We start from the raw sequence: 23922 nt of genomic DNA, 5'->3' as shown, positions 1-23922 counted from the left end.
CTTAGCGACCTGTTTGTACAAAGATGATAGTCTTTTACAAAAGCGTGCAGTATATTGTTTGGAGGAAAGCAGCAACGCAGACGGTGATTGTGAGTACATATACCCTGCAAACCTGAAGTTGTACGCTTCTGTACCAAACGTTGTAGCAATTACACCAATCGGTTTGAACTGGACAAATTTTAACTTGGGAGGTCTGATCCAATATTTTACACGCAAAATGAAGTCCACAAAGCCCCAGATAAAAAGTCTAAAAAGACCCAAGCATAGCTAGTCAACGTCCTCTCCCCCTCTCCAGCCCAATTTTTCCTCTAGCTACCCATCCCACACTGTAGCCGTAAGACAGTGGAGTTGAATCTGTAGAATGGCAGAGGCAATTAAGCCCCATGCAGTTTGTATAGCATATCCACATCAAAGCCACATCAAAGCCACAATGAATCTAGCTAAACTCCTTCACCACAGGGGCTTCTTCATTACTTTTGTTAACACAGATTTCAACCACAAACGGTTGCTCAGATCTAAAGGTCCGAGTTTTCTGGAGTGCTTGCCGGACTTCCGTTCCGAAACTATCCCACATGGCCTGTCTCCTTCTGATTCAGATTCCAGCCAAGACGCTAGTGCTCTTTGTGAATCCATTACGCACAACTTTCTTGCTCCCTTCAGGAACCTCCTTGTGAAACTCAACGAGAATCCCTCCACTGAAAATCCTCCAGTGACTTGCATAGTCGCTGATGGTTTAATGTCCTTCACTTTTGCTGCAGCTGAAGAATTTGGCATTCCTGTTGCTGCTGTCTTCACCCTGGCAGCTAGTGGAGTAATGGGCTTTTACAAGTTTTGTTCTCTCTTTGAAAATGGTCTGGCGCCGCTGAGAGGTACAAGTATAAATTCAAGGTTAAATTACTAATAACCCTATGTGGTTTCATCAATTATCACATAATTTCAAAATATTTAATTCACTCTCTATGGTTTCATATAAATTGAAAATTTAATTAAAAATAGCATAAGTAATTTCATTAGTTGAAATATCAATATTGCCCTTGCTTAAATGCTAAAGCAAATGATGACTTAATCATTTTGTATAAAACTATAGAGGGATTATGTGGATAAATACAAAAATTATAGGAGATAAAATGGATATTTGTACAAGTCATAGGGGATTAAGTGGATATTTTGATTTCATCACATATACTTTTAGAATGCATATGGTTTAATCACCGTAACTAATTATACATTCCGTCCGTTTTTTATTTTACATGAAATTATAGGGGGGTTATGCGGCTTTTTTAAAACCTAAAGGGAGTCATTTGGCATTAGTCAAAACTACAGGGGAATTATATGTAATTTACCATAAATTCAGTGGTTAATTACATTATATACTATGTAGGAGTAGTATGAAAAAGATTTGAATTTGAGGACACATTTTAGCTTTGGTGATTATCTCTGATGTTGCAGATGCGAGCTACTTAAAAAATGGTTACTTGGAAAACACTAGCATACAATGGATTGCAGAAAAGTGTATTCGTCTGAAAGATCTTCCAGGCTTTCTCCGAACAACTGATCCTAATCATGGTTCGAAGACTCGGCCGAGACCGAGATGACTCGGCCGAGTCGTCACCGTCTCGGCCTAGTCCGAGACGAGACCGCGACGAATCGAGACCGAGATACTCATCTCGCCGAGAAATCGGCCGAGACGTCACCGCGACAGATTGACTCGGCCGAGTCACATCGAGTCACTCCGAGTTATTCCGAGTCAAGACGAGAAATCGGCCGAGTTACACCGCGACGGATTGATTCGGCCATTTCTTTGGCTATTTTTTATTATTTTTGTTTAGCATACTTTTTTTATATTATTAACAATTTTTAGAATATTAAATTCTTTAAAATTTGCGTCTCACCGAGACCGTGACCGATATGCCGAGACCGATGTGGAACGTTCCAAGCCGCGACCGCGACCGCGACCGCGACTTTGAACCATGATCCTAATGATGTCCTGTTTCACTTTCTGATGGAGTCGGCTCAGGATGCTTCAAAAGCTTCGGTAGTAATTATCCACACTTTCGATGCCTTAGAGAAAGAGATACTAGAATTTCTATCTTCCAAGTACCCACTTGTTCATGCTATTGGACCCCTTAGCTTGCTCCTGAATAAGATTCCTAAAGAAAACCCCTTAAACACTCTTGATTGTAACATGTGGAAAGAAGAAGCAGAGTGTCTTCAGAGGCTCAACAGCAATAAACATAGTTCTGTGCTTTATGTAAACTTTGGTAGTGTCATAGTCCTTACTCCAGAGCAGCTGGGAGAGTTTTGTTGGGGCATAGCTAATAGCAAACATCCATTCCTGTGGATTATAAGGCCTGATCTGGTTGATGGGAAATCATCAGCCTTGCCAGATGAATTTTTGGCAGAAACTAAAGATAGAGGCTTTCTAGCTGGCTGGTGCCCACAAGAGAAAGTGCTCAATCATCCTTCGGTAGGGGGATTTTTGACACACAGTGGCTGGAATTCGACAACTGAGAGTTTATCATCTGGAGTTCCAATGATCTGTTGGCCAGTTAATGCAGATCAACAGATTAACTGCAGGTATGCGTGCTCAGAGTGGGAAGTTGGCCTCGAAATAGAGCAAGAAGTCAAGAGGGATGAAGTTGAGAGAGTTGTACGGGATTTGATGAATGGCGAGCAAGGAAAAAGACTCAGAAAAAAGGCAAAATATTGGAAGAAACTTGCAGAAGAAGCCACCAGTGAATATGGATCATCATCATTAAGCACGGATCAATTAGTAAAAATACTATCCGCATCAAGAAACTAGATTGTTTACTAGCTATGTGTAATGAAGTGGAACTTTTTGTTTATTAGCAATGTATAATTGAAACGGAACTTTAGCTGCATTAAAAATTCTATTATCAAATCTAGAACTAAGACTTGATCTAAGGATCACAAGTACTGATAAAATAATCGATAATGCTACAATGTTGATATTGGGGCAACCTACTAACTAGTAGGTTTGTATTGACTCTAGTGACATATTAGGTTTTTTAGTGTCTTTTCCAATAGTGTAATAGAATAATAAATATTAATATTAGTAGGTTTTTTTAATAAAATTGGAAATTATGTCTCCTAAACAGTAACTTATATTCACAAATAGAAATTTGCAGTTGTCTTTTTCTTTTTCTTTTTCTTTTTTTTTTTAAAAATCGGAACTATGTTTCCTCATCCAAATATGTTTTACAGGTTATGAATCAGACATTTTACGGCCTTGCTATTGATTTACTCGTGCTTTAGGCACACTTCTACTAGTGTGTTTGAATTTAGGAAGTTAGGTAAGGTGGTTAATTATAACTTAAAGATATCTGCCAAAGTAAAATATTTGTGCTTAAATTTAATACATTAGGTGGGGTAGTTAGTTATAACTTAGAGAAACCTAACAATTTAAGAAATATTTGTGTATATTTGGATATTTTAACCTTAAATGGGATTATATTTTACAGAGTGATATCTATTTGTTGCAAATTATGAAGAGTAAAATAGCAAAAAAAAAAAAAAAAACAAAAATAATGATACATTTGGTAAATCCATTGTAGGTCTCACGCTTTGTGTAGACTAGGAGGTGTGTACCGCGCGATGCACGGTATAAGTTTAAGGATTGCCTAGAAATGTGTAGGATTGTTTAGCGTAAGTAAAAAAGCATGAAGTGCTTAGGAGGAATTTTGTTTGAGAAAAACTTGATTGTTTATATACTTATTGATTTTTTGGTTTGTATTGACTGTATTTTGATTTGCTAGTTAAGTTAAATTGTTTGCATAGTAAAAATTGATTTGGAAACTGGAAATTATTTTATCTGTATGTTTGGCTCAATTATATTTGTTTTAATATCGCGATAATCACAGATAATTAGTGTAGAAATCAGAATTTATTGTAAAATAAATAAGTATGTAATAAAGGAGGAATATAAAGGTAAAGAGAATAAAATAGCAAATATAGTTATAATGCGTAGTAATTATGATTAAATATACATAGTGGAAAACACATTAAAGGCAACAGTAATGTAGGCAAAATAAGTAAAAGGTCAACCATTGATGTTAAGATTGTTTATGTTAATATTTTCAGCATTAAAAACTTCATCCATTGAGTGGGATGTGATTATTTCATAAGCTACACGTTTCATGGGTTGAATTTGGAAGGAGAGGGCTTAATGTAGCACATGAGTAGCTTGCCTTGTAAAGTATGCGCAAGGTATTGAGCAAGATCAACGCCCTGTTATAAAAAAATAATGCAAGAAAATTGTATTGGATTAAAAAAAGAAGAAAATATTTAGTTTTAAAAAGTATCAGTGGTTACTTCTTGTTGTAAATAGTATAGTTCCGCGGTTGAATACTGAATTAATCTCTCTGCTTCAACATCCATAGCAGTAGCACATAAAGATCCAGTTCTATCAATGAGAGCTCTGCAATGAAGAAGCAGGTAGTTTTGCAGTTAGAAATTGAAAGCGATTAAAGTTGGTGATGAAAGGAAGCAAGAGAAGTAAATAATTATGTTTACCTAGGAACCAAATCTACGTTAGAGTGGCAGTGCTGACATGTAACTGGAAAATTGCTTGCACCTTTGCTTGGATAATAACAAAGGGGACAAGCTATATAAGTTAAGTTATGATGTACATAATCTAGCTCAACAACACCTTGAATCCAAGCAGTCATTGGTTTCTTTGAGAAAGAAGAAAAGGTAGAAAAAAGAGTCAGTGTTAAAAAAAAAAAAGAAAAAGAGCAGTGAATGTAAAGGACAGTATATGTAAATATAAATATTGAATTAGGAATATTACCTGTTGAAGAACGGAAACAATATGAGTGATTCTGTGACGACCCCACCTCCCCCTAAGGCATACCAAAGGGTTCGGCGGACCGCCTGCCCAACTCTCGTCAGGATTCACTCACTCGTATCTCACGCATACATCCATAGACAATAAATAACATCGCAATTCAAACTTATAATATACATCGATGCACAAATCCAGATACAAAACTCTATACACCCAAAATACTTCAAAGTATATACAATCCAAGTACAAATCATCCTAAGCGAGTGATAGCGCGAGTATAAATCAAAAGTCAAAACAACTAGCCTATGCTAGTCTATACACGTCTCACGCCTCTCTCGTACCCCTGTAAGGAAAACAAAACTAATGGAGTGAGTTAAAACTCAATGAAGTTTCAAATATCAAATTGGCCATCAAATAAAGTAAAAGTAGCATAAGAGTGAAATAGCGAGCAAAACAAGTCAAGAATTGAGTAATAACACTTCATATAGCCAAAGAACAAATATTTCGCATTTTACATGTAAGGATATAGTTGCTCGTATATAGGTTCCACCATAGCTTGATCGATTGGTAGTTGACACTCCGTCAACTTTCACGTAAGAATATAGTCCAGTAGAACACCACTTAACTCCAATGTCCGTTCACCGATCAAACCCCTTACTGGGCCCGAACTCCACAATAAACACTGGTAGTAATACTTGAGTATACCAATTAGTCGAGGAGATAACACTCCACTCGATATCACTAACTACTCAGGGTTCATTATCTAATCGACCAGACCCTTGCCGGCTCGACTCGACTAACTAGCCACAGGATTTCTGGAATTCCAGGCAAGATACAATTCATATGCATGTATAGCAAGTCAATTGCAATCGATGAACAAGGACAAATCACATTAGGGCAAGTGCGATAAAGTACACTCTTACCCTATCAATTCACTCATATATCATGTAATTACATTGGTCAAGTATTAAACACAAATGTCAACTTCAATCAGATATTTGGAAGCACTCACCAAAATGTAGTGCCTCTAGTAATCACGTTTGGGTTGTACTCTGGGTTTGGAGTCCAAATCTGCAATAAAATTTTGTTTAAGAACTTTGAAAAACGACTAAGGTTCGAAACTTAAACGTTTCGTTCAATAAGAATCAAGTAATTGAAATTCTTTTGGAGAATATTCGTGAAACACTTGCTCGCATTTCAAACTGTGCAATGTTGTAGCAATTATACTTGAAAATACCATTTGAGTCGAAAGAACGAGGAAGACGTATTTCTAGTGGTCGTTATTTCATTTCCCAAGGGTACAAGTTCGGTCAAGTTCTAACTTATATATCTCGATAAAAGAGGACGCAAAGATCCTAGATGATTCCAGTGGTATTCGCTTTCAAGCCTTACTTAAGTCGCAAGTATATCTACCTAGCCCTCGAGCGTAATTTTGGGTGGCACGCCCTTTGTATTTACCTATTTTCCAGTCATTTATCGCTTCATTCTTTTCCTCAATCAGTCCCAAAGTCACACACAAAATAATCTCATTTCAATAGCCGTTCAATAGGCTCAAAGTCGTACAAATACAAATTCAAGCTAGGAAAATGTCCGGAAATGAAATTTAAGTCAGAAAACAAAAGACAGATTTGACGTCGCTTAGCGGAACGGACACAACTGAAGCTACACTTATCGGATTGGGATGCAATTTATATTGTTTTGAAGCTAAGACAAAGGGTTACAACTTTGATGAAGACCACTCAGTCCAGTTCGTAGTGTATCTAGGTCAAAATTACAAATTACTGAATCAGAATCTCACAATTAGGCTAGTTAACTGCACTATGTTTAAACGACAATAACTCAGGCTACCGAAGTCCGATTGAGGCGTTTTTAGGGACGTTGGAAAGCTACGACATAGCACTACAACTTCTGTGTTTTGACAAAAGGCTACTTCAGTACGGATCAGGGTGAACAGACGCGGTCTGATTGGTGAAATGTCAAAACTGTCCATGAATCTCTACCTATGGCAGTCAGGGGTATTTTTTCATTTCACAAGCTACAGTGCTCGGATTGAGCTGAAATTTCGTAGGAAGCTATAAAACATCATTCTATACAACTTTCATGTTTTGTGCTAAGCCTAATTCGGCCTCCCTCATGGTCAAACAGAACCGGTCAGAACAGGGGAATTACAAAATCGAAAACTGGAATTCATGAATACAAGTGCTAATCTTCACAATTCTAGCTTGAAACACCACTTCACCTCATTGTCTACTCTTATTCACAGCATATTCCATCTAAACAAGAAGAAATATAGCTGAACAATACAAAACCCTAACTTACCAATTCTCCAAAAATTATCACAACTACTTGCATAGCTATCAATCAACCAAAAATATGAATTGTATAGCAACTTAAGCAAGAATAAAGGAACTAAAGATGATAGACAGCCAATATACCTCAATAATAGGCTTACAAGGGATATCCTTCACCTCTCCTTGCAAAGTTTAGCTCCCCAAGCTTCCTAAGCCCTCAAATTAATAGCTAATCGGTTTGGTTTTCTTGTTTTCTCACTCAATCAAGTTAAATCCAAGATGGATTTAGAGCTTTCTTTCTCTTGTTTTTCTCTCAAGGCTCACAGCTAGGAGGCTGGAAAAATGGAGAAGAATGAAGGCCAAGAAAGGTTATAAGGCTTGGTCTTGATTTGGGTCAAAGGTGCATGGATTGATGCCACTTGTCACCACCAATTTCCATCTCAATTTTTTTCTTTTCTCTTTGTTCTTGAAGTCAAAAATTTCGGCCATAATTATCAAATTTAGGGCTGATATTTAGGCTCTAATAACAATGAGATTAACTAGATAAAATGGTGGTCAAATGGTATGCTCAATTGGTAGCCAATCGGTAGCGAACGATACCCGTCGGTTCAAGATGTTTCCTTAAATCGCGTATACTAGGGTTTTATCTTATAATTCACTAACTTATTATTATCACTTCTAATCACACTTTTAATATCATCTAAAACTCACTCTTAATCACCAAATGTGATACACACTCCGCACCGAATAGTCACACTACGAAAAGACGTAAAAATCCTAATTTTCAATAACTTGAAAATGAAAGGAAAAAAACTCCTAATTCTATGTTCATTTGCACTTATTGTGGGGTGACTGGGTAGTAGGGCCATTATAAAGTAATAATGTCCAAATAAAAAGAAATTTGTAAGAAAAATATAACGAATTTTGGAAGTCCTCACAGATTCGATTATCGTTCACAGGAGGAAGAAGAATGCGTGGGTTAGTGTAACTGCTCTCATTAAGCATTTGTGCTAGCACATGGGCATGGGCATGATGCCTATGATAAAACTGAAAACGTTAAGTTGTTATATAATAAGAGCAATAATAACGCACAAGGTGGTTAAAAACTTTTACCAGTTTTTTAAATGCATCGCTTGTTGAGCGATCGGAGCTACCAAAATCACTGAGGAAGATTGAGTTGAGAGACTCAAATCTGATACGTTTGGCTAGAAGAGGGTAAAAGTTATAAAGGTGACAGAGGAAATATTTTTTTGAAATGATAGAAGTTTAGAAGACCCTTTAAATAATAAAGGTGAAGTATGTGAATACAATGATTTGTTGTAGCTTTGACTCTTATGGCGATGATAATTGGAAAAGGGTCTTCTGCTGTTGCAATAGCAGGGCCATAATTTTCTTCAAACTCATCTTGCAAAGTTAATATCAAAGGTTTCATGCCGTGAAATGAATAACAATAGAATCAGTTATTGGAAATCCGCACGATTTTGAAAGAACGGAAGTGGAAATTAAATTGATAAGTAAATGCTTTACTCTTCATTAGCAATCACATAGTCTCGATCCACACATGGTGCTCTTTGACCAGGGATAATTTTGTTAGGTAGAGCATGAAGTATAACTCCCATGACAGCTTAGGAAAAGGAAAGAAGTGAACACGTTAAGATTATAAAAAAATTGTGCAGTAATTAAAATGAAGGGAAAAATAAGTAGAGTATAATGATTAACTTACTTATTAATTGTTCGGTATTAGCAATTGTGTCTAGCATAGTAAATGGATATAATTGAAAATGTGAAGGAAGAGAGGGATAATCGAGTTGCTCAATTTGATGAATTGATGTAGCTTCAGTAACAATCCAGTAAAATGGATATTTGGCAGGAGCAGAACCATCGTGTAGTTGGTGAACAACAACTCCAGAAATATAGTACTTTTTAAATGGTAGCAGTAATGCAGTAAGGCAATCAATCATGTTTCTGATAGCATGCATATTAACTTTTACACCCTGATATTAAGAATTGTTAAAAGTTATCAGGCCATAACTAAATAGTCATGAGCTAAAAACGAAATTAAGCATGTCTTACCTGTGAATCAGCAAGCACAAAGGTGTGAAAGTTTTGTTGGAGGTGCCGAATTATTTTTAATATGATTAATTTCTATAACCTGGAGAGCAACTGTCCAGTTTGATGAATGCGGGCGAACAACAGATAGAGGGATTATTACAGGTTGCATTGTAAGATATCTTATGATAGAAAAGGAAAGAATTAAATGGGTGAAGTACAATCTACACGAGTTAAAAGGGCTGCATAAAAGATAGAATTGGAACATCAGGAACATATATGTTAACAAAAAGAACGCATTTCGAAGGTGGGATATACTTAAATGAACGAAACTATACTGATAAAAGCAGCAAAAGAGAAGGTGGAAGAAATGAAGTCGGACTTGGACTCATTGGAGAGTAGAAAGTAGAGAAATTTGAGATGACAATAAGGGAAAATGAAAGACAGGAGAAGGAAGATGTTGATGCTAAAAGTAGGATCAGAGGAAGGAAAGTATTGTATATTGCTGTTTTATTCTTATACATTTTGGTGGAATGCATACAAAAGTAAAATGGTTATGTACTTAACACAAAGCGATGAATATATGTTTAAAACATAAAACTATAGAATCTGAAAAGATTGACATGCATGGTGTCATTTTCATCCAAAGGTAAAGGTGTAGAGCTGTAGGAAGGACCATTATTGGTGATAAAGTGATCAGAATCTAAAACGTTCATGTGTATTCATTGTTAGGTAGTGAAAAGTACAAAACGCTGATAAAAGGAATATCTTCAGAGATTCAGTAACTATTTTGGACGTTTGCTATAATTTTTTTCAAAGGATTGGCTTAGGAACTGTTTTGGAGCCTTTGAATATCGGTATTGATAAATTTTAAATTTAGTATTCGGTTAAGCATTTGGAATAAATGAGCTACATAATTAACGTTGCATTTATGTAATGAGGTGGAATAAAACTGAACAGTGTTATTGGAAGTAAAAAGGTTCTAGTACATTTTATGGAAGCATTTAAAAAGCCTCAGAGGCATGATCAGACAACATAACAGAGGTTAATCACATCTCTAAGCATTTGAATAAATGCTAAAAATGTAATACCATGGAAATAGCTTTTCAACTCCATTATAATCAAATATTAAAACAGCAAATGTGGTCTGTGATTCTGGAATAAACACAAGAGTTTCGTTATGCTGTAAGTGATGTTGAAGAGCGAAGCTTCTCCAATTCCTTTTCAGTTGTTTCCCTCTGATACCAATCTCTGTAATGTTATGGCTAGTTTTGATAAGCACGGTAGGAGTTCTTTCACCATTCAAGAAGCGATCGGTGAATCTTGGAATTTTCTAGTAATCATTAAGAAAAGTTAGAATGAAAAACTGAACAAACAAAAATAGGCTAAAGAAAATAGATGAACGTGCATATAATAATAACTTACTATTGAATTTGGTGTTGCTGAATGAAAAATTTGATAAAAACAATGGGAATCAGTTATGTTTTGAGAAAAGTCTGGCTTTAATGATGAAGCCACATCATGGCGGTTAAGCGATAAGGATGTGGTATCTGAGGTCATTAAACAGATAATGTATTAGAAATAATGATAACATAAATGAATATAGGAAATCGAGTAAAACATATACAGGCCTTGTGTATAGGCAGCGTTATTCTCCAAAATATTTGGGAGCGGAACTGTCCAGGATAAGTAAACTTGTTGTTGGAGTTCAGAGAAATGAATAACGTCGAAAATAAGATTTCCAGCATGGCGAACCATCAACATATCATGTGTGTTAATGATATTGTTATGGCAATAGTCATCCCATCCTTCTTCAAAGCAGCCATTGGCAATTGTGAGAGGCCATTTTTGCATTCCATATCTGAGGATGATTGTGTTCTTTTGATGCTGATGAAGTAACAGCTGAAACTGGGCGGGCAAAATCTGGAATTGGTTGATGGAGTAAGTAAAAGTAAGTAGACTAATATAAATATATTATATATGGATAGTTTGAACGTTTTTATTTTATAAGGAAAGAAAAGGTGTACCTGGCCTCTATGACAACATTTGAAGAGAAAACAACAAGGGTTTAAGTTGCTGGTTGGCTGCTGAGAACTTGATGGAGGAGCAAACATATTTTCTACTATCAAAGTGGTAGAAGAAGAAGAAGATAACAGGAGAAAAAGTTGGTATGATGCTATTAATATATATACCAGAAAGGTTGTAAAATTTTTGAATGAAAAGAAAATAGGAAACAGCAAAGATGGTTGCTTGCGGGCAGTTGCAGCTTTTTGTTCGAGCTGTGTGCTATTCAATTTTGGTACATCACGTGTTGAATAAAAGACTGACTATATATATATTTAATGAAAAAAAGAACAAAGTTTTATTAGCATTGTTAACGCTTGCCATAATTCTCTTGATGAGCATAAGCACATGAACTGGAACATGAGAGCATCAAGCATTCGGGATTTTTTTGACGAGGAGAAGTTTATGAGGGACATTGAATAAAGTTGCATATAAATTAGCATGCATTCGGTACACATAAATCATAAGGAGATTAAAGCCAGGTACCCAATGAATAACATTGCTGAGTATTTGTTGAGAGAAACAGTGATATTTGTTGAGTACTTGTTTATAAAGTAGTAATTTTTAGTATCACCGGCCTGTCTTGATGCTTATTAACGATGAGTTTGGTGTAATTTGATTCTAAAATTTGGTGGTACAACTTTTTCTTTTTAATTTATTTAGTTTTGAGATATATCTTTTCTTTATCTTGATGGAGGCACGCTGAAGACCAGACAGCAGATCTTGCAGTTGGTGAAGGAAACCTCAGTCAAGTTCAATTTTCTTGCTGACTCTGACCGTAGTGTCCATGTTCATGTGTGTGATTCATATGCGTCATTCCGTTTGTGATTTCGATATGATATTGCACTTTGTCTGACGAGGATAACAGAATTGTTAGGTGTAAACATGCACCGGTATTTACTACCTTTATTTATTTTTTTTTCACATTGTTGTGAATATTTAGAAAGTTCAATCATATGATGGCATTTAATTAGGATCGTTGTTTGAATGTGACATAATTTGGCGGGCTAATAACAGATTGCTATCGCGATATGTTTTGAATTTTCTTGCATGTCAATCTGAATTGAAGCACTAAGATAAGGATCTGTCAAATCCATTTTTTTCTAGCCAAGTAAGAGAATAGAAGATGGTAAGGTTCTTAGAGATTTTCAAACGATATTGTAGGAGTTTCAGAAAGTGTAGCAGCTTGCATCTGAGCGTGAATCTATGCACTAACCTTCTGGTCCTGCATTTTCGATGAAATGGCAAATTTTCTTGATCTGGACTATAATTTGCTGAAAGATTTGGTGTCTTTATAACTGATGTGTGCTAACAAGTTGCACTGTATCTATTTGAGATACTTTAAATACTTCTGGCTTTACTTTTGAGATTTTTTTTCTTAATACTTGCTTTTAAATACTTCTGGCTTTACTTTTGAGATTTTTTTTCTTAATACTTGCTTTTTCTTTCCTTTCTAATTGATTTAAGCTTTGGAAGAAGGCCTTCTGAAACAGAGTGCATCATATTGTTTTTGTTTATCTGAATATTCGAATTACTGCAACCTAGCAGATAATAGCTGTGACCAAATAAGCTGTTGTTATAAGCAATAGAAGCTGCAATCTGAACTAAAAAAGGAAGTATTAGAAAATAACAACGGAATAATTAGTCTTACATACAACTAATACTAAATAAAGTTGACTGTCGAGAATAGTAGATACGTTGAAAGAAACTGGTTCATTAATACATACGTACAAAAGAAGAGGGTTCATGAAGAAATTAACGACCCTTGTAACAAACTTGCCAAAATGTAGCAGTGCAAACCATTCGTAAGGCGCATCTATCTTACGAAGACAAAAAAATGAATAACTCTGATCTAGGTTAGTTTCAATTTCTTGGCAGAGCTGCTGGGTTCATCTGGAGAGTTGCCGTCGTCCAGTTTGTCTAGGTCATCAAATTTTTCAGAAAGTTGCATGCGAATCTTTGAAGGAGCAGGATTTCCCTCTGTAACAAGTTACATAATAAAGAATTGGTTAAGAAATAGCAAGTAAACAACAGTACATCAAAAGACTAAACATACGTAATTAAGGCGAAAAAAGATAAACATAGAACAAACTTAAGTAGCCTTAAAGCTAGTGAGAATGATCTAAGTGTCTTCCTTTCTATCACCACCAGCAATAAGCTCAACACAAAATAGCTATTAAAAACATCAAAAGAGTTTGCATAAATAAAAATCTTTCCTTTTTTGTATAGGATGATGGCACATAAACATTAAGAAACAATATCATTTTCCATTGAATGCATTCTGCACAAAATATTTGAGACAAATAAATGGAGGAAGAAGTGAAAATATGGAACTGATACAACAAATTGAATAGAAGGTGAGATGGCTAAAAAAAAAAACTCAGAGTTAAGAGTTTGGCCAAATATACACGGTTGTGGCAGTTACTTTTTGTTTACTGTGTAAGAGAATTTCTTGCACTGAACAAATGTAATTTGGGAGCAAGGACTTTTTGGAACTTGAAACACCAGACACAGTAAGCTCAACAAAAAATTCAATATTGCACTGAAGGAAATTACAGCATAAAAATTTTTGTTTCTGCTGCAAAACTCAGATATACATAAGTCATTTTAACAGTAAGTGCTAACCACACTTCTAAATGCAACTACACCATTCTATGCATACTCTAAATAGAAAGTCACAACTACTGCAATGGAAAAGTAATGACAAAGGATATCTATTTCAAGCACAATTCAAATAGGATTTCCCAGTACCATATACAACTTCAATGCATAACCATCTGTGTTAAGAAGGCAATAGCAAAGATAAAAGGGAAAAGTAAGAAATAATACTTATAGCTACTTTGTGAAAACCAATAAACAGAATATGACTTCAAAATTGAATTAGAGGTGATCTGCAAAGATACTTGGGGGGAAAAAGATCACAACATAAAAAAGTTAACATGTATCTATTCTTGTGGACTTTTGTGACAGCCCCACCTCCCCTTAAGGCGAACCAAAGGGTTCGGCGGACCGCCTGCCCAGCTCTCGTCGGGACTCACTCACTTACTCCAATCCTCAATTCAAATACAATATACATCTCAAATATACATCAAATGTTCCTCAAATTAACATATCATAAGCGAAGCAGAAATTAATTCTAAGCGTGGAACGTACACATACATCCACTTTTGAGTCCAAACAATCACACTAGCCCAACTATTACACAAATGAGTCCAAATCTAAACTATACAAGATATAAACCATCCAGTCACATGAATAACGTGATACAAGCGCTTCTTTCGCCTCGAGCCTTGTGGAGGGGAAATAAAACGTTTTGGGGTGAGCTAGAAACTCAGCGAGTAACCAGTAAAAGCAGTCATCAAATCAGTTTCTCAATAGTTCATTTCAATGATGTCATGAATCAAAAATCAAATATACGTTTATTGCTCTTGTGAGCCAGTGAAACCATTGTACCCAAACATCCAACGCTCAAATTGATCCAGTAACAGTGAAACAGTGATAGGGAGCCATTTGCTCCAAGTAAACAGTGGTAGAGACGTTGGTGTTCAGTACAAAACTTCCCAAGAACTCATTGGAGCCAAATCATGTCATGAATTCACATGCAAGCACACATGATATACAATCGAGTAAATAATGCAAGAAACAGTTCATAAGGAGCTTTGGAAATAGTTTGGGTCACTCACCAACCACGGCTCAGGAACCATCCATCATATATCGTTGCCTTGCTCAAATCCAAGCCCTTTAACTCAAACTCAAAGCAATCAAATGCTTTCAAAGATCGGACAGCATATCCCCTTAATTTCCTTACTTTTCCCTCCGACAAGCAACACCAATTCATCTCAAATCAACTACATACACATCATAGACTATCAAATACACCTTTCGGCACAATATCCATAACTGAAACTACACTTATCAAATTGCAACGAATCTTATGGCGTTTCGAAGCCAAGACATAACCCTACATTTCTTATGAAAACCTCCAAAGCCAAATCATGCATTTTCAGAGTCAAAAATGGAAAACTCCACGAAAACAGAAATCTGGGCGCGAAACAGGGTTCATGGGTAGTCAAGGGTATTTCAGTCATTTCACATGCTACAGTGCTCCGATTGAGTTGAAATTTTACAGGTAGCTAGCTAACTCAATTACCAACAACTTTTATGTTTTGGTCAAAGGCTGATTCGGCCTCAATTATGGCCTAACAGGTTTGGACAGAACAGGGTAGGATGAAACCCTAAATTGGAAATTCCGCATAAACTTTGAAATTTTCCGCAACCAATCATATCCAACATATACCAATCTCCATTCTAAAAGTAAGAGAAATGCACGCGAAAAATAAAATAAATAAGAAAAATTTTCCCTTTTCTTTTTCCTTCGGGCGTCACAACTTTTCTTGTGTTGTTCCTGAATTTATTAAACAGAAATCAAAACATGACATAAATGTAAAATAAGACTATTAGCTGCAGTAAAACTAAATAGCTAAATAAGAAATTAAAATTAAGTTCAGAGTATGCGTGCACTTACTTGCATCAATTAGTTGCAGCGTTGTAGACTGGTCATTAAGCAATGGCAAATCATTCTTTGTTTCGTTTGCTACCTGAACTGAATTGGTATTATCATCAGCTTCATAGTAGTATATAACTGTGTAACGTTGCCTAGCGTCTGCTAGCTGCGCTTGCACTGGTTATATATGAATCAGAAAAGTCTTTGATTTCAGCTATTCATGAACAAGCTCAAGAGGGAGCTCAACATTCTGAGAACGAGAGGCAAAAAAAACATCAGCAACTTTATAATAGGTATGTCAACAAGTGTTATGGGACAAAATAAAACCTCATTAAAATGCTGCATTGCTTCAAGGGAGATGAATGTTAAAAGTTTCTCAGTCAGTTCTCCAAATATGGAAGCTGATATAGCTCCGCTGTCATTAACTAAATCAACATCAAAGCGACATCTGGAAGTATAATAACTATAGAGAGAATTAGTAATTGGCGAATTTATCATTATATAGGATTCAGAAAGAATCATACAGCGATGACTTATGAACTATCACCTTGGTACAGCTGGTTGCTTCTTCTTGCACGAGTTGCAGGTAAATTCAACTTGATAATCTGCTGCTGTGGCTCGATAGCAATTCTTACAACTCATATACTAGTATTTTTGGAATATGTGTTCAAAGTAGAAGCGTGCTCTCACCCAAGTTGTCTACAATATTAATAACCACAAGCAAAAAAATGTAAATATGGCGACAGCAAATTGTAAAGGGAAATGGGAAAAATTGTTTTAACACCTTCTGTGATGGGTTAACATTACAAATCAAGGTAGCTTTTTGATCAACTCCGAGAGAAATTGTAGGATTATACTTCATGTAATCTCTTTTATCAAGAACATCTGCAATTATTTTAGCATTTTTAAGTGCCCTGTACAAGGAAAAAATACAGAAAGGATGTAAGAAGGGAAAATCATCTGCAATTGATGTTTTATGAGATAGAAACAGGTCATTGGAGTACAATATACCAGTTCTTTAGCGCTCTTGCTTCCTGTATAGGTGGATCAACAAGTATGACAGAATCAAACTAAGTACCCAATGCAACTCCTATAGAAAAATCATTAATGTTATGCCTACTGATTCTGCGAAAGGTATATTATAAGAACGTGAACAACAAAAAAATCAAAATACAAAAGCAAAAAGTACCATTGTAATTATTCACTTTAATTCTCCGTGCAATAATGTCAGGATAGCTGTGAAGGTTAGACAGTAGTTGTTGTCCTTCATTAGCAAGAAAGTCATCCTATAAAGACAACACTACAGTCTGTGATCTGTAATGATTATTAATATAAGTAATAAATAGGTAATAACTTAATTCAGATTTACGATTAAGATAAGAAATGAGATACTCACTCTTCATCAAGAAGGGCAAACTTTTGAACATTTGATTCTTTTGAGTTTCTATTTTATGTCTTCCTCTCAAGTGCAGCAATCACAACTCCTAGCACATCTGTAAAGAGAGAACCAGCATAATGGAAGAAGCACTAATAACATTGGAAGTGTTTGGATAGGTGCTATTTGCAATAATATTTCCAATAATATTGGGCTTTCCCTCAAATTTGGAGACATAACCAAAATAATGTTTGGATCCTCAAATAATCCTACTTGGCGTGGTCAATGTTGAAGTTTGCTGATGAGGACAACCTTTGACGGGTTGGAGGAGCCAATTCAGATGCACGTGGCCTATGTTAAAACTTTCAGCCGCTTGTAAGGTGCAAAACGTTGTGGAGGAAAATTTTAGCTGCGTTAAAGGCTGTATGCCTTAAATGGTTTATAGGCCCACTAGTCCTTTGACTAGCACTGAGCACTAACGTGGGATTCTAAAGTCATAAATTCAAGTTTGTCTCCAAATATGCGGATCAAAATGGCTATAGGATTGCCCAGGAACTACGGAATTTATATGCACATACCAATTTAAGTTCTTACAAATCCAAGTCATTGGAAACAAGAGAAGGAGCACAATTTATTTCAAACAGGAGCTATGCAGCTATACGAAGACTTGCATAGTACTTGTACTAAGAACCACCATTTGATTACAAAGAGTTAAAAATAGCATGCATTCAATAGCTTATTTCCACCACAGGACTCACCCAGTTTCAAGTGATGCACCCTCACATCGTCTAATACCTCTGTGGGTATTAGATCTTTTTATTCTCATTCACCTACTGTCTCCGCCTTCGTGACGCGGCATGCATTTGATTAGCCATTTCTTCTCTTATTCCCTTCCATTCTTCTATTTCTTGTGGGGACATCAACGGTTGTATCTGTGAATATGGAGGAGCTCCACATTCACCTTTGAATTGCATGCCCTCTTGCTTGTATATCATGAAGTGATCATCCGAAGGCTGATTTTCCTTAAGAAAATTGTGTTGTGGACAACATGCAATAACGACATTGATTTGCGTTTGCATATATGAATATGGAACCGGACCCCTTAAATAGGTAAACCATTGCTTCAGGACACCGAAGGAGCGTTCAATTACATTACGAAGTTGAGAGTGACGAGTATTAAATAGCTCATTCGGCCCTTGGCCTCGATCACGTCCGTGTCGAACTCTTACGTTACATCCTCCCTTGAACGGTGCTAAAAAACCCGACACCATCTTATAAGCAGGGTCAACGAGGTAGAACTTGCCTACATCCAAGAAAAGAAATTTAGTACAGTAGGGAAGTATAATTATGAGGGCAAAAATTGTATACCAAGCAGAGAGTCAAACCCGAATATATATGTGGAATTTCTGTTTGTATAAATAATAGCCAAATTTAATAACCTTGGGGGGGAAATGGGAAATTCGTGTGCATTCTCATTGCATGTTCTAGCACCCATGCATCGTGTGCGCTGCCTTCCCATCCGGCATAGAAATAAATGAACCGCATATCATGGTCACATACAGCTAATACGTTTTCGCTTTGAGTCCCATGCCTATTTGTGTAGGCCATCTGCTCTACTGCCGAAACTGTAGCTGGGATGTGTGTGCCGTCCAAAGCACCTATACAGTCCTGCATTTATAAAACATAGCATCATCAAAGCCAGTTATAAAAATAGTTATTAAAAGACCACATATTATTACAATACTCCAAAAAGTTAGTTGGCACACTATTAAGAAAAGGAACTTGAATCAACATAGCATCTTATGTGCGGTTGCAAAAAGGAGGATACAAGAATGATTCATGTATAGTCATAGCTTTACCCCAATTAATGGGTGATGAAGAAATCCGGATTATTTGATGAATTTACTTCAAATTTTGGCCCCTGGTATTAAATTTCACTATGGTAATTTCTTGAGAAAATAGTTGGAATCTTGGCCCCTGAAATTTCACTTGGGTAATTTTGGCCCCTGAAAATAGTAAACTTTTCACTTGAGAAAAAAAATTTAAGAGAAATTAAACACACCTCATTTTAGATAATCACAATTTGCATGCATTAAACACACCTCAAAGTTCTTGTGCATTTAGCAATTAAAAGGCTTTAATCCTTGAAAACCTTTAAAGTGATCAAAATCAGGGTGCCTTCTCCGAGATAAAAATCTTGTATATGCTCACATGTCCACGAAGCTAAACATATATTAGATGGTAATTAAGTATTTTATCCCATTACAAACTGTGCCAAGTATGCTTTCTTTTTGATTCACCAATCTAGAAGTTTGAGAGCAGATCTCAAGAGATTAATTGTTAATTAGTAAAAGAAAAACTTAGGTCCAAATCTCATAACAGTAGCTGTCGAGCAATCACATTACCACATGCATTAGTTTCAAGTGTCATTAGTTTTTCTAACTCAGTGCAAAACATAAATTAATGGATAAACTACCCTTTCAATAAAATCAAAACGTTAAATAGCTATTCATGAAGACGTAAGACCAAGCATTTCATTCATATTATGGAGACAAAACAATTAATCCATGGCATTGAGGACAATTAATGATAGAGTATTAATCCATACTCTATTCATATTACGTAGCACTTTACGTGAGCGAAACAATTAATGATCAGTTGCAAAGCTAGCTAATCACTGTCAATGTCTACTTTGTAAAAAGATGATTAAAAAAAAAGATTGGCTGTATGAGAATAGACAAAATAAAACGCCAGAATTCCTGACTTTCAAGTTTTTTTTTCTAGGCTTGATAATTCCACATTCCAATAGTTCTTTTTTTTTTGTGTTTGTAGACAAACTTGTATGGTTGCTAAAGACTTTTTGAAAAAAAATTTCTATAGCCACTAGCGGGGACAGGAAATTTAGCTCAATTAAACTTCAAAAAATTCAGATATTCATTATATGTACTTCATTATTGCTTAAAGATATTAGGTTGATAAATTAATGATAGACTAGAATCATAAAATAGATTAATAGTACATCAACATTTCACTTAAAAAAAAAAAAGAAAATCAGCGCAATTATATGCTATAAAAGTTGGAAAGAAAAATCTAAAGTTTTTTCCCACTCTCAAATTTTTATGATTAGAGTCTGATTAAAATGTATATACTAGTCGATCAATTTTATTTAAAGATAAAAATAGGAAAGATAGAAGCTGAGAAGAGACTCTATTTTGACTTGAAGCCGTTGCAATCGCCTTCCATTTTTTGTTTTTGTTTTGGTTCCCCCGCCCCCGCAGGGGTTCTTTTTTCTCTCTCTCGCATCTCCTTCAAGTCTCTGTCAGTCAATAATATACACAACAGACCCCTTTCCAACTCTTCCATTTTTGATTTTCCACAAAGAAAAAGAAATCCAATAATTTTTTATTTTTTCTCCACGGCGGAATTCAACTTTGTAACACTGAAATAGTTGGAATAGTTAGAATCTTTGCCCCTGAAATTTCACTATGGCCCCTGAAATAGTCATAGCTTTTCACAAGAAATTTTTTTCTCATGCAAATTAGTTTACTATTTCCAAAAATAGTAAAATGAAAAGTTATGCGAGAAGACATGTTTTACCTTGAACCAAGGATAATACTTGGTGCTATATCTTATTTTTGGATGCACTTCGTCACTTTGTTTTGAACGAATAATTCTTTGTGCAAATTCACATAACCCCAACAGCACTTCCGCTACATTTCTATGGATGGTTTCCGTTGAATGTTGGAATCTTTCAGCTACTACACGAGTTCGCGTGCTATGACTTAGCATAACTAAAGTCATGGCTAGCGCTTCCTCGATCGACACATGCTTGTGTCGATTCTAAGGAACGTAGTTATTGCCTACTAGAACATCACAAAGCCGCATAAAATTGTTGACAGTGATTCAGCAGTTCTCCAAAATACGTAGTGGGTGACCTGTTATTCGCTCTTGAACCCATTTCTAACCAGGCATGTCAGAATTGCGGCAAGATATTTTGATAAGAGGCCCATCGCAACGTTCCGCATCCGGTGAAAAAAGTGCATAGCTGCAGCATTGACAATTGCCTCTTCATCTTCTTTAGAGCGTGAGCCAGAAAAGGAGGAAGCGAAGTACGGATTGAAGTTGGCCATGTATGGGAAATAGGTAAAAGCCTGCAATGGATGAATAAAGTAGTTGTTAATTAAATGGCAAGTGAAATCTAGAAATCGCAGGACTGTGCGTCATTGGTATGAATGAAAGAAAAAACCCAAGGGAGGACGATGGGAAGGGGAGTGTTAATACAGGACAGGACTTTAAATAGCTGTTGCAGCAGCAGTCCTTTAATTGCTCGGGAAGGCAAAAGCTTTCGTGCCAATTCCTTACGGTTTCAGCTCTAAAGGTGGAGCTGAATGCAAAAAGCACTTCTTTTGAGGCAAGTAAGAAACAAGAAGTCACTCGTAACGTTTTAGGAGATGTTGAGAACTAAAGGTTGCGTGAATTAGTTTTGATGTTATGTTATATATATAGGGTTGAGTCAGGTAGTTGGATGCTAAGTCAGAGGCCTGCATAGCTTTTGTCGTCCACTGTAAAGTTGTACTAGTTTCCCATGTGGAACAGAGAAAGAGATGCCTAATAATCAATCTGTTCATGCATGTGCCTTCCTTGGAGGCCCCTGTTTATTTGCTCTAGTTATTTCCTTCAAAGAAAAGCATTTTAGGCATGTTAATGGGTGTGCCCACTATCGGTGAATTGAGACAAGGTGCTCTCTATTATTGCATATACAATGCACTTTGTAAAAAATGATCATCCAATTTTCGAATGAGAAACAAACATCTGCCACTCTCACTTTCCTACACTTCAGAAAGACAGGTCTGTCATTTGAAATGGGACCCAAGGCATCACCTTTTTTATTTTGTATTATGTGTGTAGTAGGAGGTGTTGTAGTAGCACGCGTGACTTTTCTTCCCAAGCACAATCTGGTGTTGCTGCATGAAGCAAAACAGTAAGCCTTCTTTGCTTTCCTTAGTATCTCCTTCAGCAATTTATTTTCCTTTGCTAAATCATAGAAGCAGCTTCAGCAAATCAATCCTATCAGCTTTTATAGGGTATTAGAGGTTGTGATCAAGTCACAATTGAGATTATTCGTGCACAAAAATTGATCATCCTTGCTACTCACTCTTACTGGGAAAGGCATTATACATAAGAATCAAGTAAAGAAAAACACAAACAATTCGAAATGGAAAAGCTGATAACTAACTCAGCACCTGTAGGTTTATGCGCTCTCCAAACAATCAAGGGAAGAAGAGCAAACTTTGCCAACCCTTAAATGGTACTCCCTCCGTCCCAGAAAGTGTGTCGCATTTCGGGAATTGTAATTATTATCAACAGTGCAAGACTTTTAAATGATTTGCATTTAAGTTCCGGCAATGCCCCTTGACTTTCAATGTATTCATAACGTGGGTGAATGATAAAAGGGGCACAGGTTGTGATAAGACATGCGGGACCCAAAAGATTTAAATGCCTCCACACTACTTTGAAGGAAAGTGTCATGCACGATTGCTATTACCATTTCACGTGAGAGTCACGAAGTATTGAGTGTAGTGTTGGTACTTGGTAAGTGAACAGAAATGTGTCACATTGGGCCCACTAAAAGGTAAGAAAAGGCTGTCACATTGAAGGGTATGGAGCGGAAATGTGTGAAAACTTTCATTGCCAATTTTAGTAAGTGACAATTATTTTGGGACGGATAAAAAAGGAAAGTATGACACTATCAATGGGACGGAGGGAGTATATAGAAATGTAATCAAGTTCTCATCTGTGGTGCTATCTTTTTCATTTTCTTAAAAAAAAAATTTCTCATCTGAAAGCAGGGTTCATTGCAATAAATCCACCTTCTGAACCAGAGATTACATTACACCTATACATTCCCACCATTAGGGCCATCAGAAATTTAAAACAGCTCTATTATGCGGAATGGTTTAATATGACCAGCTGTTCTCATATGTGGTGCACCCTTAGTGGGTTTTCTAAAATTTCATCAAGAAGGAAACCAGGGAAAAGAAACTGGATTGAGTCCAATTTTAATATTTGCAGTGTCAGCCTCCCACCTTCAAAATTAAGTACCTACTTCTTGATGTATAAATCAAAATTAGAGCTCTGAGATTCGTTACAGCTTATCAGAAATATCTAAGATTCGTTACAGCTTATCAGCTGTCCTGGCGCTGGCATGCAAAAGGCTTGCTTGTATAAGACCCAACAGTTTAAAATTCACAAACTCTAAAAGGGTGTTATTGTTGACAGGAAAGAGAGAGTTTTGACATCCTCCATGCTTCACCATTTCGAACAGAAGACTTTCAGATATGAGTAAGAAACAAGGATAGCATTTCTTAATTTTTCGTCTTGAGCCCTATTAGCCTCCTCTCCTCAGTTTGATTTCAACCATGCAAGTCTATCGCTCGATCAGAAAGTGGAAGTATTAGTGAATTAATTGTTGTGCAACCAATGACAGCACAACTGGCAGTTATAGTGGGAAGTTTGGTTAGCTAATCACTCTCAACTAGTGTATGCCTTGCCCCATAGTGACTTGCAATAGAACTAAAACTACTGATGGTCTCTTGAAGTTTGTCGGTCAGTTCACTGCTTTTTACGAAATTTCTCTTGTGCAAGGAGGATGATGAAAAGAAGAAAGTAATACATAGGGTTCAGCCAATTCTGTCACAAGCCTTAGAACTGAAGATGAGCACATGATTGCAAACAAATCTGCAATACATCTTCAAGTGATTTCTAAGCGCCAATATGTTATCCTTAGCCACCTTCCCTCACCCTCTTTATTTCTCTTACCCTGCCCTGCCCT

At 36.3% G+C, this 23922-nt stretch overlaps 1 protein-coding gene across 1 annotated transcript; it reads left to right on the top strand.

Annotated features, from left to right (window-relative positions):
* The first annotated feature begins 361 nt into the window (after window positions 1-361).
* On the top strand, window positions 362-2803 carry LOC113711303 (7-deoxyloganetin glucosyltransferase-like). Its single transcript, XM_027234466.2, has 2 exons — window positions 362-869; window positions 2067-2803. Exons 1-2 carry the CDS (start codon window positions 362-364, stop codon window positions 2801-2803), a joined length of 1245 nt encoding a protein of 414 aa, XP_027090267.2.
* The last annotated feature ends 21119 nt before the right edge of the window (window positions 2804-23922 follow it).

This window comes from Coffea arabica, chromosome 10e (genome assembly GCF_036785885.1).
Source record: "Coffea arabica cultivar ET-39 chromosome 10e, Coffea Arabica ET-39 HiFi, whole genome shotgun sequence".
Classification (NCBI taxonomy): Eukaryota; Viridiplantae; Streptophyta; class Magnoliopsida; order Gentianales; family Rubiaceae; genus Coffea; species Coffea arabica.
This window is presented reverse-complemented; position numbering and strand designations above follow the sequence as displayed.

Coding starts and splice junctions, on each gene's coding strand:
- LOC113711303 (XM_027234466.2), top strand. CDS start 362: ATGGCAGAGGCAATTAAGCCCCATGCAGTTTGTATAGCATATCCACAT. Junction 870..2,066: donor TGGTCTGGCGCCGCTGAGAG/GTACAAGTATAA, acceptor TCGATGCCTTAG/AGAAAGAGATACTAGAATTT.